The sequence below is a fragment of the Megalops cyprinoides genome, chromosome 3, assembly GCF_013368585.1.
Source record: "Megalops cyprinoides isolate fMegCyp1 chromosome 3, fMegCyp1.pri, whole genome shotgun sequence".
Taxonomy (NCBI): Eukaryota; Metazoa; Chordata; class Actinopteri; order Elopiformes; family Megalopidae; genus Megalops; species Megalops cyprinoides.
The window spans coordinates 45,882,468-45,900,617 of NC_050585.1; the positions used below are offsets into that span (position 1 = coordinate 45,882,468).

At 43.1% G+C, this 18,150-nt stretch overlaps 1 protein-coding gene across 1 annotated transcript in view; it reads right to left on the minus strand.

Moving 5' to 3' along the window:
• Positions 1 to 6,647: 6,647 nt before the first annotated feature.
• The window catches only part of galnt10 (UDP-N-acetyl-alpha-D-galactosamine:polypeptide N-acetylgalactosaminyltransferase 10 (GalNAc-T10)), a 55,254-nt gene continuing 43,751 nt past the window's right edge, over positions 6,648 to 18,150 (minus strand). Inside the window, exons 8-12 of the mRNA XM_036525245.1 lie at positions 12,980 to 13,087; positions 10,897 to 11,118; positions 8,278 to 8,394; positions 7,479 to 7,628; positions 6,648 to 6,863 (exon numbers count right to left, since the gene is read on the minus strand). Coding sequence (XP_036381138.1) covers positions 6,699 to 6,863; positions 7,479 to 7,628; positions 8,278 to 8,394; positions 10,897 to 11,118; positions 12,980 to 13,087 — 762 coding nt within the window. The 3' untranslated portion in view covers positions 6,648 to 6,698. The remainder of the gene's footprint in view (positions 6,864 to 7,478; positions 7,629 to 8,277; positions 8,395 to 10,896; positions 11,119 to 12,979; positions 13,088 to 18,150) is intronic.

An 18,150-nucleotide genomic window follows, 5' to 3' on the forward strand; every position in this document is an offset into this window, starting at 1 on the left:
GGGCCCAGCCCAAACCCTGAAAAACAGGTGTGGCCAAATACTTTTGTCCATATTGTGTATTTGTAGTCCAAAACAACTGAAATGATTTTTGATGTTGGAAACTGAAAATAAATTTTGTTGCATCTACAGTCAACGCCCGCAGCCCCCCCCCCCTTTTTTTCAGATTGTCTTTTGAAACAGATTTTACGTTAGTTGGTACCAATTTTCTCCTCTAACTAAATAATATTTACGCTAACAGCAAGACTAAAGTGTTAGTCCGTAATACCTGTAAGCATTTCAACAGTATAACATTTGCTACATTTCATTAAACAGCTTTGCAAACCCTTTATGATGTGTCTCTTACCTTCGGCAAGGATTTGAAATGGAATCTTCAACACAAAAACAATAAAGAGAGTTTTCCCCAACATATTTAAAACAGGTTTGTTGTAAAGTAGGTCATTGAAGCGAGCCAAGTCTTTCACTTTAATGTTCTGGGTGAGAGGAGGATCTTAAATCTCCTCTGTCCTGTCGACCCCTCAGGAAGTTGTCTCTCACGCCCTTGTTTTAACGCCTCTGGTCTTCGCTACAAGAGATCAAACAATTATAACATACTTTACCTTAAACAAAAAGCAATATATATATACACAATCAAAATGTATACATGGCCAAAAGTCACGTTCTGCAACAATTAAGAATACTTTGTGGTCAAGGTAATCGTACTCATTGTATGTTTTTTGGTGGGTCACTTCCTGTGGGCTTAGACAGTAATGCCATTGCGTATGCTTTGTTCTGTACCAATTTATCCAAAGCTGTAGCTGTTCCACTTTGAATTTGGCAGGTGAATTCCCACTAATAACTCCTGAATTAATATTTCATACTCATTCATCACTCATAATGTGACCAGCCCACGATGAGGCTAAAGTGGGAAAACTGTCCATTACTCATAAAAAGAAGAAATCTCCATAGGCTCACTTTTAATGCTCTAATGATGAATAGCACCTCCTGGAATTGAAAGCAATTCAGTTTGTAGGAAAAATAAGACAAACTTTATGTAATCATTGTACTCATTTTTGGGATGAAAGTAGAAGAATGTGAACAATCTCTGCATGACTCTTGCTGGTCACCTTCCCCCAAGGCTAAAAGTCCCTGCTGTCCAGAGAAAAACTGTCAAACACAAAATGTAGACAGTTGCTCTCAGTCTCTACATACAAGGTCTACACAGTAATGGGCCAGCCGGAGACTCGAACTTCTATCACATCCAATCCAGGTCCAAGTAAGAGTCATGGGGATTTTATGCTTCATAGTCTGAAGCGAATACACAAATGAGAAGTGCTCACTCCCGCAAAGTCCTGTTTATTTTCATTTGGGCTGCAAGTCAAGAAAACAATGCAGGAGTAGAACCAAGACAAAAATGGCATGGTAAGGACACTTCAAAATACATAATTATTGATATTTTACTGATTTTTTTTGGGCATGGTACCCCAACTGTTCATGCTTATTTCTTGTCAAAGTATACAGGAGGCATTTGATTGGAATGCTTCTTACAATCTAACGGTTCAGCTTTTTAGACGTATACTCTATCTCCTCCATAGTTTTAATGAAAAAGCAAAATGGTGTGGTTTGCAAAACCTGATGTTACATAATATAGCACTTTCACAGAAGACTCAAAAACCTGTCTTCTGTGAGTAACAGGAAGTCTAGCCTCTATGTGCATGAACAAAGGAAGTGGTCTCAGTATGTGCTAACTTTTTACGGACCACCAAATTATCATAGCAATATTTCACAGTCTATTTTCAATAGGCCAGGAAGCTGAAAAACGAAACACATGTTGTAGTGACGTGTAATGGAACACAACACCTACAAATAACAGACTCTTTTATTCTGATCAAAAAGGTGGCATAATTTCTCAGTAAACAAGACTTAAACAAGTAAACAAGACCCCTTCCCCTCCATTTTACATCATGCTGTAAATACGTCTACAAGGGAAAGTGCCATTGTTGTCCTATTCAAATGATTCGTGGCATTAAAATACCCATCCTACCTGTGTGGCTTTGTTTTCTTCTGCCATGGGACATTTTGCTACCATTATATATATACCAATATACCAAATTTTCATCTGAGGCCCAGATTAGTTAATCACAAAATGGTTTCTGCACAGTGCAATATTTTATATTTTACCAATATGAGATAAACAGAGTAGATTTAATAAAATAGGAAATTCATCAAACAGGCACCTTCGGATTGCATCCAATCCCTCATATGGTGAAATATTTTTATATTCAGCTGCCTCATTAGAGAGTGAATGTCACAGCCAGAAAGACTGCAATTGCCTATTCTGATCACAAGATGGCACTAGAGTCTGGGTGGTAATGGAGTTGCCATCTCCCACATGGAAATGCCTTCAGTGAGACCATTATTTATCTAAAAAGAGATCAACCTGGGAAAAAGGGAAATGGTAAGAAACTAATAGAATAACCAAATGCACTTTGCTGGTAGGGATTTTTATCTGTTATTTGGGCCTTGATCAAAACACAATAGGACAAACAACATTATTTCAATTGCAAGATGTACAATCCTTGCATATTTTATTAAACAAAACCAAGAAAAACATTCTTTTAAAAAAATACATCCATGTAATCCTATTCTCTTTGGAGCTCCCATGCGAGTCCTATGTGGGGCATGCTTGTCAGACAGCCTGTGTTTGTAGATTAAACGTTTCAGCAACGTTTCAGCCTAATGCTTGCTTTCATTCATCGTTGTTCACAGAGGGATTGTTTTTAAAAATGCATGAACACAGTACAGCTGGAATAAAGAGAGCTCCCAGGATTCTATATCCACCACTGATGACACCATTGCTGACAATCAAATCTGGTCTACTTCAGGTCAACATCTCGTCCCACGTCTCCAGCGATTGTTAAAAAAGCATGGGTTTTATCAGAGAGCTTATTTAACTTGAAATAGATACACACCCCATTAATAAGGACTGAATGACACACAGACAATCAATCTAAAAGTCATTAAGGTAAATTAGAGAGCCAGACATGTCTTGAAGCAAGTTGTCAAAATATTTCATGAGCATTAATGTAGCTGGGGAGTGATGGTGTCCCAGATAGTTATGTTCCAGATCTCAGCCCAGATGGGCTTTGGTTTAATTAACAGAAAATATAATAAGTAATATAAATAATGGACAGCGTAACACTTTAATATCTACCAGCTAACAAATCAGACACAGTCATTCAAATATAAAAACCATTTTATTTTACATCTCAGCAAAAATATTATACAATTCCAGTTTAGTTGTAGAGTTTGTTAAATATCTAAATACATTTTTTTACAGTCATGTCAGTAGAAAAAAATATCTGATTTTTTTTATGACATACAAAATGTACACTTGGATTCCCTAAACATCAAATTGCACACGTGTACACACAGCATAGTGCGATTTATCAATAACGGTCATAAAAATGAAAAACTGGTATCAAAAAAGGAAAGCTGATCTTCACATTTTGGCTAATTATTTCATATCCATCACTTTATCAAAGAATTAGCACTGTAAAAATATGTAGTGTATAACCACATCTATAAAAATGTTCTTTCCTCTCTTCCAAATCATACCTAAAACAACATTTTTCACACCTTTCATATGTGCAGTGGACAAGATCAATACAGTGAAGCAATACAGGTTCTTTGCACTACCTTTTAAGGGTATTCAGTAAACTCTCTTTAAGGAGTTAAAACGCAATTTGCTAAATTCATAGATACCACCTAACAAAACGATATCCACAGGTAAAACATCTTGTAAAACAGTTAAAAAAAGAGAGTCAACCTGGACATTTTGCGCTACAAGACGGCAGTCCTGGTGGCCCACTCTCACGGTTACTGTAAAGAACACATGGTCTTCTAAACATGCTAACACAAGCTCTTCATCCCACGCTTGGCTTTTAGTAGCTCATGAAATATTAGCCTTGTTTTCTAGCTGTGCATCAGACCTGCCTTGCGCACATGCAAGATTCAGGTGCTGAGTGATGCGTATGTGAATCCCCTCGTTAAACCCACCCAGCATCCTTCCAGAATATCTTCATAGCTCAGTTTTTTTGTTTCTGTTTTGTTTTTCCGACACCTGTTCCTTTGATTATTAATTTTATAATATTAGGTCTAAAAAGTATGAACAAACTGCATCAAAACATACCTCTGAAAGGAGATTGTTAGCGCTAGATCACTGTATTTTGACACAGCTGTACAGATATATTTAAACACATAAAAAGAAATATCTGACACAATGCCTAAAAAAGGGTCAAGTCACATGATGAAAAACCTTTCACTGAAAAAAAAATGACATCCCCAGCTAGACAGCACTACACGGGTTCTTCCTTTTATAATTTGATTCGCTGATCATGAAACACTTTGGTTTGAAATATTTTAGATTTTACAGTCCTCTTGGGCAACCTATATCTTATTTTTAAACAATTCAATCTTAGTCAATATCCTTTTATTCAGAAGCCCCATTTCATAGTCTGTCATGAAAGTAAAAATAAAAAGATCTTTATCAATGACTGAAGGGCAGGCAACTCATGTGCTACACAGGTAAAAGTGCAGAATTCCTTATCAAAACATATCCCATCTCAGCACTGGCCATTTCTTTAACTTGTAAATGGTACAGGAAAATGTCAGTGCTCCTTATCTCTCCTTCCCTCACTCTCAGTTGTTCACATACACGTGCAAGTTGTTTCAATAAGATTTCAGTGCATCTGCAGCCCTCTGGACGTTCACAGGCCCTCTGTCTGCCTTTACGGAGGGAAACCAGACCGGGTTTTTACATAATACATAAACATACAGCAATTTGCATGAATGAATGGGGAAAAGGCCACATGTTGAGCGCAGAAGATTTCTCTTTTATAATGGTAAAAATGGTGCTGAACAGTCCAACCTCACATCTTTCCTCTTCAGAAGGACAACTGCAGTGGATGGTGAAACTACCCTAAATGACGCTAACTAAAATAAAAGGTACAACCACAAAAACCTATGCAAATCTCACAGTAATCAAAAGACACAGAAGATATATGCCATCCTTGTCAAAAGCATAACCACCACTCCTCAGATACATTAAAATTAGATTATAACAATCCATCACAGACAGTATTGAAAAAATCTAAACACTAAGACGAGTGTAAATCAATAGACGATTCTCCAAAACAAACCTGCTAAAGAAAGAAAAGTTACTGCTAACTGAACACTGAGCACTGATTAGGCACTGCCTGCATTTTGCTTTTATAAAAACACTTTTATATAATGCATTACTCTATAATGTATTCACACAGGCCTATAGTTTGCTATGATAGGCTTTCTAATCAGTGACATCAGCCGTGACAGTGGGACGGATGAAATGAAGTTTTAACAGGTGACCTTGTGTAACTTGTGCATTGATCAACATCACTTATTAAAATGGAATTAAAGTAAACGTACATAAAAGAACAGCATCCATTAGAAATCCAACCCTTTTCTTGCCCACTTACAGCAGACTGAAAGGGCTGGCGTAGGATTTTGATTGGGCTGGGCTTTTTCACTCTTATCCAGCAAGGCACTAAGTTTTCATTCAAGTTTATCATCACCAGTGCTTCTACACTGAAACTCCTTAATCACTCACCCCTACAGCTACCAGCTATGCAAACCAGTCTAGAATCACTACTCCATCACATTTTACTTTAATTTACAATACATTTTTACTTTTATCTACAATACATTTTACTTTAATCTATTAGTTTGCTTGGAAGACACCCCTTACCAAGGCCCACATACAGTACATAGATTGCCTTTTCACGCATAATCCATAATGCAACTGTTTATCCTTGGTGAAGCTGTTCAGGAAAAATAAGCTTCCTCAAGTGTACAAGGGCATTCAAACATGCAACCTTTTGGTTAGAAGTCCGATTCCCATATCACTATATAACACAGCATTATGAAACAGAGTGCTGCAGGAATTTCCCAAAGCGACTAGCCCAACTTGAGATCGACAGTCAGAATGGACTGAGAGGCTTGGGATTCAATTTTTATTTAGATCGTTGTTTTTTTTTTTTTTAATAATCTAGAGCCAAACATAAATAAGAAAAGAGCCCAAAGTAGTTTTCTAATACATCTATATTTTAGTGAGGCTGCTGCCCGGCATGTCTTCATAGCTCTGTTTATTGAAAGCTGTTCAGCAGCAAGTCAGAGGAGGATTAGCGAAAGTCGGGGCCTCGTGCGGAGGCATACGAGTGGACATCACACGGGTGGCCAGCTGGTTTCCTTCAGAGGGACTTTCGCGGTCACAGGAGGGGCTGCGGCGTCGTGAGGGAGCCGGCCCGGGTCTCTTTCCGGCGCGCGTAATCCAGGATGGACGTGTAGGTGACGGCACCGGCGACCTGCCGGGAACCGCGGGGGCCGGACGCGAAAACCGGGCAGTCTGCAGGGGAAAACACGGAAGCCCGCCACGGCGTGTGACGGATCTAATCCCGCTGACGGACGAAGCCGCCGCTCCTCTGACGCAGCCCTGTCCGCTAAAGCGTGTCGCTCGATAGTCTCTCGGATACACCTAGACTGGCTTGCCCGATCACACCCAGGCTCTGTCCCTTTCTCAGTACTTAGTCAATAGAAAACTCTAGAATGTCCTCAGCCTGTGCCCCCCCCCCCTCCCCCTTGATCACAAACTCTGCAATCCCAGGTACACAGTGCTCTGCTTGGTCTCAGTTGTTGCTGCGGTTGAACTGCTCCAGCACGGTGCTGTTGGTTTTCTCGAACGTCCACTGCTGGCCCGGGGAGCTGGGGTCACAGGTGTTCATGAACACCCTCTTCTCTGTAGCGCTGCTGTCCATGCAACTATTACTGACGGGGTGATATATACTCTTATCCTGCAGAGAAAAAAGGAGGGAGAAAGAGAGAAAGGAGGAGAGAGGGAGAGAGGGGGAGGGGGGGGGGTGAAGATAGAGCAGGAGAGGACCAGAGGAAATATATTTTTCATTTTCCCTAAAATTAAATTTCCATTTAAATTTTTCGTTAGAGGTTAAGCTGGCCTGAATTCACGGGCCGAAACATCTCCACAGAGGTTTTATTACCAGGCTAACTCTATTCTCAATGAAATCTAGCCCGAGGCCACTCAGAAAGGCATCTTACTCAAAGGGGCAGAAAATGTAAATGACTCCATCTGGGAAAACCTGTATTCTCCTGTTTACTGTTCTCTAATGTTGTTTATGAGGCTGCAGAACGAGCCTTCAGAAGAATAACTGCTGATCAACATAGCCCTTATGAACGCCATCACAGTCGTGACCGCATTCATATACATATTTAGACCGCTCAGCTGCAGAGTGCTGGAGCAGATACGCGGATGAGATCCGCAGTCAGCCTGTCCTCATTCTCCCGCCGCGGCATGCAAAGACCGCTTTCATCCCCATCTGACGCGAGACGCTCTGTCACAGGGCATGTGCGGCGCGGCAGATGGCGGCGCCCGGGTCCAGGCGGGGCCTCACCCTTCTGTACTTCCACAGTTGGTTGCCCCTCATGCCGTGGCAGTCGTACAGGGTGACGGGGCTGTTGTGGGAGATGGCGTCGAAGCACACCTTCTTGGTGTGCATGGGGTCGCCCACACGGATGTCCTCCCTCCAGCCCAGCGTAAAGACCTGGCGGTGGCGCACACAAACAGGTCAAACTCACCACACTACTCCAGTGACATCATGAGTAACATAAGGGGAATGACTGGGAGTGGTGGCCTTTGGGGTGGGGGTGGGGGTATCCCTGGTAAGAGGAAATTGCCACTGAGCAATGTCCACATTGCTTATGCCAACCATGGGCCACTACAGGCACAAAAAAGAAAATGAATCTGTGAGATTTATCCTTATAATCATTGACATTGTCTGCATTACAAAAACAATAACTTTCTTCCAATAACCCATGATTTCCTGCCTTTTCAGGCAATAATATGAAATGACATACAATTTCTTGCATTCTGGCAGCTTCTCCATTTAAAATGCAAGCGTTGTGTTTTTATCCATTCAGATTCATTCAGACGCTATTTGTTTCATGTTTTTTTGATGCTTCATCCACTGTCATCTCATGTACTATAAGTCACCCTAAATAAGAGCATCTACTAAATGTAAACCAGTACCAGTAAGCTGTCAAGCCTTTCCGTCTGGGTCAATAACCTGATAGTGTTTTAAATTCTCAGATTGAATACACTGAGACTGACAGTTATGACTCGGACAGAATGAGTCACAGTCATAGTGAGTCTGTGACAGTATGTAAGAGCGAGTGCTAGGCTCCCCCCCTTACCTGTCCATGACTCCAGCCTGTCTCACCCCGCCCCTTAAGGCAGGTTTCCACCCGAATGGGCGACCCTGAGGCGAAGTGCTTGCTCTCCATGCACAAGCCACTGCCCACGTTGCGAAGCTGAAACACAAAGTGAGATTTAGATTTGTTAGAAATAGGCCGTGATTTACTCGAAAGACCACTAATACTAATTGAGTACCAGTCCAGCATCTCTTTGACAGAATTTGTGGAACATAATTCATCACCTCACAGAGGAGTGCATTAGGGCTGGGCGGTATATCTACTTTTAGGTTTTAAGGTATATTGATATATTTTTAAACGAGATATAGGATAAGACAATACCGTTTATATCAATATAGTTTGCTGTTGCGTTACATAACTTGTTTCTTCCGTAAAGCCCTGCCAGTGTTTACGTCTCTCCTCTCTCACACTCTCAGCGCAAACCCCGGCAAAGGCATAGCCTACTTACAATGTATCCATCACATAAACTTTATGTATTTTGACAGTCTAGTTTACATGCTGACATGTAAATTTGTAGTCTAGTTTGTCCATCAACACACACTAATCAATACCAATGTAACACTGTAAGTAGCATATTTTGATATTCTAACCTGATCAGAAAAGACTACCAGGATATAACTATAGAATGTTCTGATTTACCTGAATTAGTCTGAATTACCTTATCAGAAAATGCTACCAACATAAACCTATTTTTATTTAATACAAACTATTTTATATATTTTTTCATTTACATGTTGATATATTGTGCAGCTGTATATTTTCAAACAGGGGAGGCCTGTTGTTATTTTTGTTCTGTTATTATTTTTATTGTTATTTGCACAGCTGTGTGTTTTGTGAAGAAGGAGAGGAAAATCTGTAATGGTACTCTATTTTAATCAGTCTGTTGTTGTTGTTGAAAACAACTGAAGGAGTATTCTCAGAGATAGGCCTATTTTTATTTAATATAGGCTATATATTTTGTATAATTTCTCATTTACATGTTTAGCAGCTGTATATTTTCAAACAGGGAAGAAAACCCTGTCTTTGCATTTTATTTTGATTACAGTCTGTTTTAATAAAAGCGCTTGTGACATCTCACATGTGGCTTTGACTTACAACTGAACATTTAGCCCACTTTGTAGAAAATACCGAGATATATACTGTGTATCGCCATTCAGCCTAAAAATACAGAGATATGATTGTTGGTCCATATCGACCAAACCTAGTGTGTGTTAGCAAAAACATTTTAGGAAATCTTTATCTAAATGATGTGTTTACCCACAACTGTGAAGCAGCACATCTACAGCAGGTCTTTTCACACACAATGTAAGGCTAGAACAGGAATGTTTTATACTTTATTTTAATAAGAGCAGCATGTTCTACGATGCCCATCCTGAATTGCAGAATCCATGTCAGCTTTCATCACTGTGAGAGTAGTTTAAAAATCTGGTCTCAGGAAAGGACTACAGATTCTCTAACAGGTTTTCACTGTTTGAGCATCACACTTTGGCACGCGTCATCTGGCTTGTTGCAAACCACTTCCTCTGCATGGAGTTTTGCCACGGACAATCGGCCAATCACACTTGCAAGAAGAAAAAAATTCTTTGGTCTACAAAGCCACCCTTGTGATTAGAAAACAGAAAACAGGTGTTGTTACATAGCAACATCAACTGTTACAATATGAACACTCTTGCCAAACGGATGAAGCAAACCAGTGCTGGGCTTGGTTAGTATTTACATGAGAGACTATGAGAAACCAGATTATTGCCAAAAGTTGCATCACTAAGCCAGTGGGGGGCACTCTTCTCTTTGGAACAAATACAAAATAATTCCCAAATGTAGTGATGGTAATATTGTGTGGTAGAAAATACTGTGTTTTGGATAAGACACTACACTGAGTTCCTGACTCCCTGAGGTCAGGTCTTGGGCTGCATCCTGAAAAACATATCCTCCCGTGGTCTCAGAACAGTGGTGGCCAAGGAACACACAGCAATACGTGCTGAGCACTGATCTGAGATCACAGAGGAGCACAGGCATTACGGACCATGCGGCTTTGGGATGCAGCCTTGTAGTAATCAACTGTCCCCGGTTCGAACAACCAATTAAACTCTCACAAGAACCCTTACAGCCCTCTATATAGCCAAACTCAAGAAAATTATGGGAGATCGAAAGCAACAGAAAGAAATGTATGCACTATGGGTAAGAAGACTGGGCTGACAGGTAGGCCATTTATAACTTAATCAGATGCATGGATTCACTTTTACATATTTGCCCACGTAGCTGGAAGCGGAACAGCTCAGTGTCAGAGATGCCAGCAGGTGTCAGAAAGGAGAGTAGTTCTGCAGCACCAACGCTGTAATCATGCAGAAATGAACCTGGAGAATCTTGATTCTGAGATAATGATGTGTAATGTAAGTGGTCCTGCTTTCGAGAAAAGTCACCTCTCCAACTTTGTAATGTATGTAATTACGACTTTAGAATGCGGGTCGCAGAAAAGGGGACACAAGTGTGAGGAGGTGGAGGAAATTATGGGTACATACTGCCATTTTAAATCTGATGAAAAGGGGTTGTTTGATGACCGCTGACCCTGTGGGCGGGATCGGGAGGGATGGAGAAGCTCACCTCTCCCCAGGCTGCGGCGGGGGGCTCCACGGGGGGGTAGTGTTTGGGCAGGTCCCACGCCACCTCGGTCATGAACCACTTGAAGCTCTTGCAGTTGAGGGAGTTCCTCAGCTCCTTCTGGGTGGTCACGTCCCCGGCGGACAGGTGCCTGTACTCGGGCCGGCGCTGGTAGATGTACTCCGCGTACTCGTCCATCCACACCTCCGCCACGCGCTTCAGGTTCTGCGGGCGTGCAAACGACACGCTCGTCAACCGCTGCCACGGCAACAGACACCTGCAGGGTTCTGCGCTTTCCGAGCACACGGCATTAGCCTCGGCCAATCCCCTTTCAGGTTCTCTGCGGAAAAGGTTTCGCTGAGGCCTGTTTTGGTTCTGGCTGTTAAGTGTAACACCACTGAGTAGAAAGAGATGAATGGACTGGCACCATGCATGGTGTGGGTAAATTGATTCATCAACTCATCTGGAAGCAAACAAATTTAGAACATGATGGGAGACCAGGAGAGAAGCATGCCTGCAGGAGGTAGAGGCAGTGGTGGAAAGTTTGGGGAAGGGGGGGGGGGTGGCAATCTGTAAAAATCCAAGCTGCAGGCTAGGAAATAATCGCCCTGGTAAACTCAGATGATGGAACTTTGGGACACAGTGACTATACAATTTTTTTTTTTGATGCTTAGGAGCTATTACATAGTGTTACAGTACCAGTCAAAAGTTTGGACATGCCAACTCAAAGTAAAAATAAAGAAAAACCCCTCTATTTTCAACGTTTTAGAATACTAGTAAAGACATCAAAACTATGAAACAACACAAATGGAACTATGCAGTGACCATAAAAGTGTTAACCGAAGTAAAACTCATATTTTAGATTCTTCAAAGAAGTCAATTTTTTTAAAATACATTTTTTTGGAAAGAAATTCATACATAGTCAAATATAAATAGTGAAGTTGATGTCTAACAAATAAATTTCAACCATTTAAACATAAGCCTTTAGATCAAAATGCCATTGTCTTAATCATACTACATTTTATGTAGTAAGAGCTTCTATTGATATTTAAGAATTGTACTGGAGGATATACCTGAAAAATTACCAGTTTATTTAATTACCAGTCAGTAACATTCCTTCCATTCACAAAAGAATTAAAGATTGTTATATGGATGATAGATTATAATTTATAGTGGCAGACCTTAACTGTTAGGATAAATCCAAGATGCAAATGTTAGAGACAAACACTTATACACAGGGAACAACCAAGGATTTCTCACCCAACCAAAGATTTGGACAGGGTTTAGATAAAGACTGGCTTATGTTATAAATTTATCAAATTATAATTCCTATACAGAAAATGAGCATAAACAGACTAGAATCGCCAAACTTAATTTCTGAAAAACAGGTTCACTGCCACAAAGATGTGTACTAGCTCCGAATCAATAAAGTGAATTCCCAATCATGGTCACTTATCCGGTGTGGTTTTTAAAGGAGCAAATCAATCGACAGTTGTTTGTAAGGACGAGCGGCGACCGAAACCTTTGTGATTGAAAGAGGAGAACCCAGCAAGGACTGTATTCTTTTTCTTTCCCACTCCCCGAGGTTGCTTTAAAATTCTCAAGCTGTTCAAACATAATGCCCAGCAAGACATTTCCACCGGGTTCGCCTCAGTTCAAGAGACTGAAGAGCCTTTCTGTTTGTCTCTGTGGAGCGGAGAGACACACTCAATGTGTTCTTCAATCTCTCCAAACGGTTCACGGCAAAGATATTGATCCCATCACGCCATTGTATGGGGGGTGGGGGGTGGGTTGGGGAATGGGAGTAGAGACCTGTCAGACTTCCAGGGTATTTCAGTTTGCCTTGATTCTAACCTCTTGGTAAGGCAGAGGTTCCGAGGAAAGTTAAAGCAAAATCCACCCACAGTAGCAGGCGCACTGCAAGCCCATTGTATATTCTGTGCTACACCTGCAGCAATCAATGGATGATGCTTGCCAAGGGGAGCACACGTTGTACTCATTTAAGACTGCAGGAATGAAAAGGTGTGCCTTCAGCGAGGGCAGGCAGAGCCGAACACATGCGGGGGGAAGCGAATGTGGAACTCACCCTCGCCAAGCTGACGCCTCCAGGGACCTTGTAGGGGACGTACTTCCTGTAGATGTGCCCCACCCGGGAGCAGGGGATGTCCTCCATGCGGCCCCCGCACATCCACACCTGCGGGGGACAGGGAGTGAGACGCAGTGCAGAGGGAGCGCCAGCGCGTGTAGAACCTTTAAAAACGAGACATAGCGTGACAAACCCCTCACAGTGAGGCATGGCGCTGGAAACGGCCCTGAGACGCGCAGCACGCTGACAGTGTGGGTTATTCCCCGAACAGCAAGGTGTGTGTGTTTGTGTGTGTGTGTGTGTGTGTGTGTGTGTGTGTGTGTGGGGGGGTGTCGAGACGGGCGCGGTGGGCAGGGGGTGCAGCGGTGTACTGCACGAGGCCGCAGCTCTGACACGCGGCGCCGGGCAATTAAGCAGCACTCCGGAGTGCCGCGGACCCGGAGATGAAATAAATCAGCGAGAGCGCAACAGCTGCGATCGAGGTGGCACCTGACCGCGTGCGGGCGATACAGAAATCTGCGGCACGCTGGGGGGGCCTTAGGGGAACCCCCGACTGTTCCGATGAAACGAACAGCCTCGCGAAAACCTGCCGCTGTCATTCATCTGCCTAATTGCTTCTCGAAATAACGAGAGCGTGAGGCCCCGAGTCAGTCTCCTCGCGCTCGCCGCTACTTCGCGTCTGGCGTGCTATGACAGGGAACCTTAAGCTGCAAATGCGCGGTCGCCTCCGACACGCACAGCCAGTAGGTCACGCCCAATGTTCCGGCGAAGCGCCGGGACACGACGGCGTGGCGGATGAACTTTCACTGCCTGTGTGGGAGACGCTGGACGCGAGCGGGCATTTGTGTTTGGAGAAACAGAAAATAAAAACCACAAACATTTTTTTTTCATAATCCAGTTTGAATGAATACATCTCTCGGTATGTAAATACGGTTCTGCCTCATCAATGTTTAACGCAGGCTGGGATCTGGGTGGCCTCAGCTCTCACAGAATGACCAATAACATAAAAAATACATCATAACTTGCGTGTGCCCACAGATCTGTATAGCTCTGGGCAGTGCAGAGGCGGAGGCTCTGATTCGCTGCTCAGCAGGTCATTCAGAAAGGCAGGGCTAGGTGAGGTGATTCAGACAGGTAATGTTAGGACAGTGAGACTGATTTCACTGGTCTGGAGGTCATTCAGATAGGCACAGCAAGGAGAGAGAGACTGACCTCTCTGGTTTACAAGTCATTAAGACAGGATCTGCTGGTAGTGCGAGATTGGCTTTTCTACTATACAGGTCATTCAGACAGGCCCTGCTAGGAGTGTGAGTGTCAGGGCACAGGCACAGACTCACATGCAGACCAGGCATACTCAAGTTCCAGGAGGTTTTATTGGAAGGGGAAACTCGCCGGGCAGGTACGAAAGGTAGAACAGGCGGGGTCAAAAACCAGAGAGCCAGTCCGAGGCAGAATAAACGAGGAGCAGGAATCGAAAAACAGGAGCAGGCAGGCAGAACAGGGAACCAAGGCAGGGCGGCAGGCAGGGACGGATGTCAGTTGGATGTCAGGCGGAAGTCAGCACAGGAACAAATACAACGAGACAGAGACAAGCAGGGTATATAAAGGCTGAGCCAAAGAGGAGATGGAATGCAGGTGGGCAGGCAGGCAGGTGGAGACGATCAGCAAATCAGGTGGGTGGGGACAAGGCGGAGAGCGGGGCAGGGCAGGAACACATGGGATCTGTAAACAAAAGCACATGGACGACACTGACAGACAGGGAGAAACACAAACAGCTAGGGGGCCGAAGAACTGACAGTGAGACTGATTTCACTGGCTTATAGGTCATTCACATAGGCATAGCAAGGAGAGAGAGACTGGTTTCTCTGGTCTACAGGTCATTCAGAGCAAGGAGAGCAGCACCAGCTTCACAGCCATAGATTAGGCAGACATGCATGACCGGGAGAGCAACGCTGACTTCACCACCACAGTTCAGACAGACACGCATGGCCGGGGGAGCGATACTGACTTGACTGAAATATTTCGGACAGGCAGGCACGGCCGGCAGACCGATATCGAACTTCACCACCGCGGTTCACACACACAGGCACGGCTGGTAGAGCGTGACTCATTTTCCAGCTGTAGAGCACTTTCGCTATCAGAATGCAGACGCTGGGGCTGAGGGGAAATGGCAGTGACTGGAGGCACTTGATTCCCAGCCCTGTCCCAGAGAGGTGGACTGGCAAAGGAATTCAATACCTAATGCACTCTGGGCAGAACTGCAGTCCACAGTAGCTCTGCGAGTTAAATTTGAGATCCTCCAAATAATCAATTGGAAAAAAAAAAAAAAAATGTAGCTGCAAGGCATACTGTCACGGTTCAAATCTTCCCCATTACCAAAATATTAAAATATGTCAGAAAAAAACAGGCAGAATCATTGCTAACATAATTTGACTTATTGTTAATACCATTTGACAAGGTATAAATGGTACGCAGGGAACAGTTACGGCACACAGATGAAATACCACGGTTCCTGAAACTTTGCAATGGCTGTGCGACGTTGTAACATTATCTAGCACCATTGTGCATCACACACTCATTACAAAGAGGGTGCACTAAGCATAATGTCTATGATTGCTATTAATTTAGGTTCTGCAAGTCCCATTACCGAAAATTTTACACTGAATGACAGTGGCTTTACTGCTACAGATCAGACAGACAGGCATGCCTGCTTTGAAGCAACACTGATTCCACTGCTACAGTTCATCAGACAGGCTGGCTTGGATGAGAATGGCTTCACTACTTTAGTTCAGACAGACACAGCTGTGTGAATGGCACTGACTTCATTACTACACTGCAGCTCACCCAAACAGGCATGGCATGGGTATTATTACTACAATTCAGCCAGACAAGCATGACTGGGCCGTAAGGGGCTAACTTACTCTGGTCTTAACAGAAGGCCTCTGAAATGCATCCCTTCGTCATGACGATCTACTGCCTAGCGCAATACATGGCAGTGTAGCATAGTGGTTAAGGAGCAGGACTCACAGCCAAAAGGTTGCTGGTTCGATTCCCTACAGGGGCACTGTTGCTGTACCCTTGGACAAGGTACTAAACCCACAGTTGCCTCAGTAAATATCAGGCTGTATAAAAGGATAACATTGTAAAAAAACTGCAACCTACGCAAGTTGCTCTGGATAAGAGCGTCTGCTAAATGCCAATAATGTAATGTAATGTAAATGTAATGCAATAACTTCACCCTCTGCGGCGAACAGCTCACAGACAGGAGGGGACAGGCGTGCCGGGCCACAGTCTGTCGTGACACTGCCAGTCTGCTCTGCTGGCCGGCAGCAGCTTGCGGGCGCCTTCGGGAGGCGGCTGAGCCAGTTCAGTCAGAGCCTGGGGCTTATTTATACACTCACGCTACACCTCCACGCCGTCCTGTCCCCACGCGGGCCTCCCCCCCCCCCCAACGCCTCCGCGCGCAGCATGCAGGCTCCCACAGGCATTTCACCTCGCTTCTGAAATGAGATTAGGCATGGGGCTGGGGGGGGGGGGGGGGTGCCTTCCAATCGATGACGGTTTTATTTTCCCCAGTGGGAATAACAAACCATACAAATTCCCTTGCCTCTGAAAACAACGTAACTCTAAACGAACAACTGCATAGGGTATCCTCCAAAAAACCACATTTGACTGCTGCTCTTTGTAAAGCTTTTTGTTTTTTTTTTTTTTCCTGGGTTATTTTTTGCAAAGAATGACCACATTCTTTACAGTATGACAGTACAGTTCAGATCTAATTAAAATGAAATCAAAAGGAACAGTGAGGCAGGCTTGTGGCTGAAATCCACAGTCACAGAATTATGCAAATGTGGAAATGTGAACTCTGCTGACCCTGCCACCGCCGTCACCAGCATGTACACTGGGTATGTATTGTTTATTCTTAATGAAACAAGTCCCACTGATTCCAACCAGTTTCCAACTGACTTCATTTGTACTGACCAGACCATGCAATTCCTTTATAAAACAGCAAAAAAACACTGGCAGGCTCAACATTAATACTGGCCAGATAACCACAGGAGCATCCAAATCAAGAATTTGGCCTGGTAAGAATAACAATAAAAGCAAAAATGCTATACTCCTTGACTTTCCTATTCCATACTTCATTGAACTACTTGCAGATACTTTGAGAATAAGGAGGAAAAATGCACTGCAGGGGTGCTATTTGCATCACTCTCCTCTACAGGCAGTAATTGACAAGCCGTCACGCAAATTCATGGAGGAGAACTGGCTGTGGTGCTCCACAATTAGCCCCGTAGCTATCAAAAATCAATAGTGTTAGCTGCGAATACCTGCAGCTGTTCAGCATTAACCACGCAGAGTAGCTTGTGCTCACAGGTGGAACATGAGGGCTCAAAGCTTCCTGGTACTTTTTTTTAGCCTCTTCCATTACTAACATGTAACAACAGTGAAGGCCTCATGTATAGAACACTAAGTAGCCTTTTTATATCTTTAAGGCCACACTCAAATTGCTATTGTATTTATTTTTTTTCCACGTTTGAAAAGCAGGCTTAATGCACATTCCCATTTTCCCAAAATCAATACCAAATGGTATACATGGCATATCTTTACATGGTCTTTGGATGATCACAGGGAAAATCAATTTGAACATGGACTTCATCACCTTGTTGAGTAGCTTGCTAAATCTACACAGGCAACAATTACCGGTCCTACCAATAATTGTGAATCACTCAACCCTTCAACAGTGCAACCCAAAAAATAAAAAATAAAATAAAATTAATAACCAATTAAATTATAAAGAAGAAATTAAATTATAAACCATTAAAGAATAAAAAATCAAGAACTGAAATGTCAACAATTAATAAGTATTCATCCCCACTCTTTAGTACTTGGTTGAACCAACTTTTGCAGCTATTACAGCCATCAGTCTTTCAGTCTCTCTACATTTTGTGCAACATGGAGCAATATTAGCCACACACCGCTTTGTGTTTGAACCAAAAAGTTCCACTTCAGCCTCATCAAACCACAAGACCTTCTGCCTTATCTTTGTAGTATCTTCCACATGACATTTTGCAAAGTCATTACGGGCAAGCCTGTGTTTTTTTCAAGCAAGGGCTTCTTCCTTGCCACTCTTCGTTAAAGGCTCTTTTTGTGAATAGCTCAGAGATTGCTGA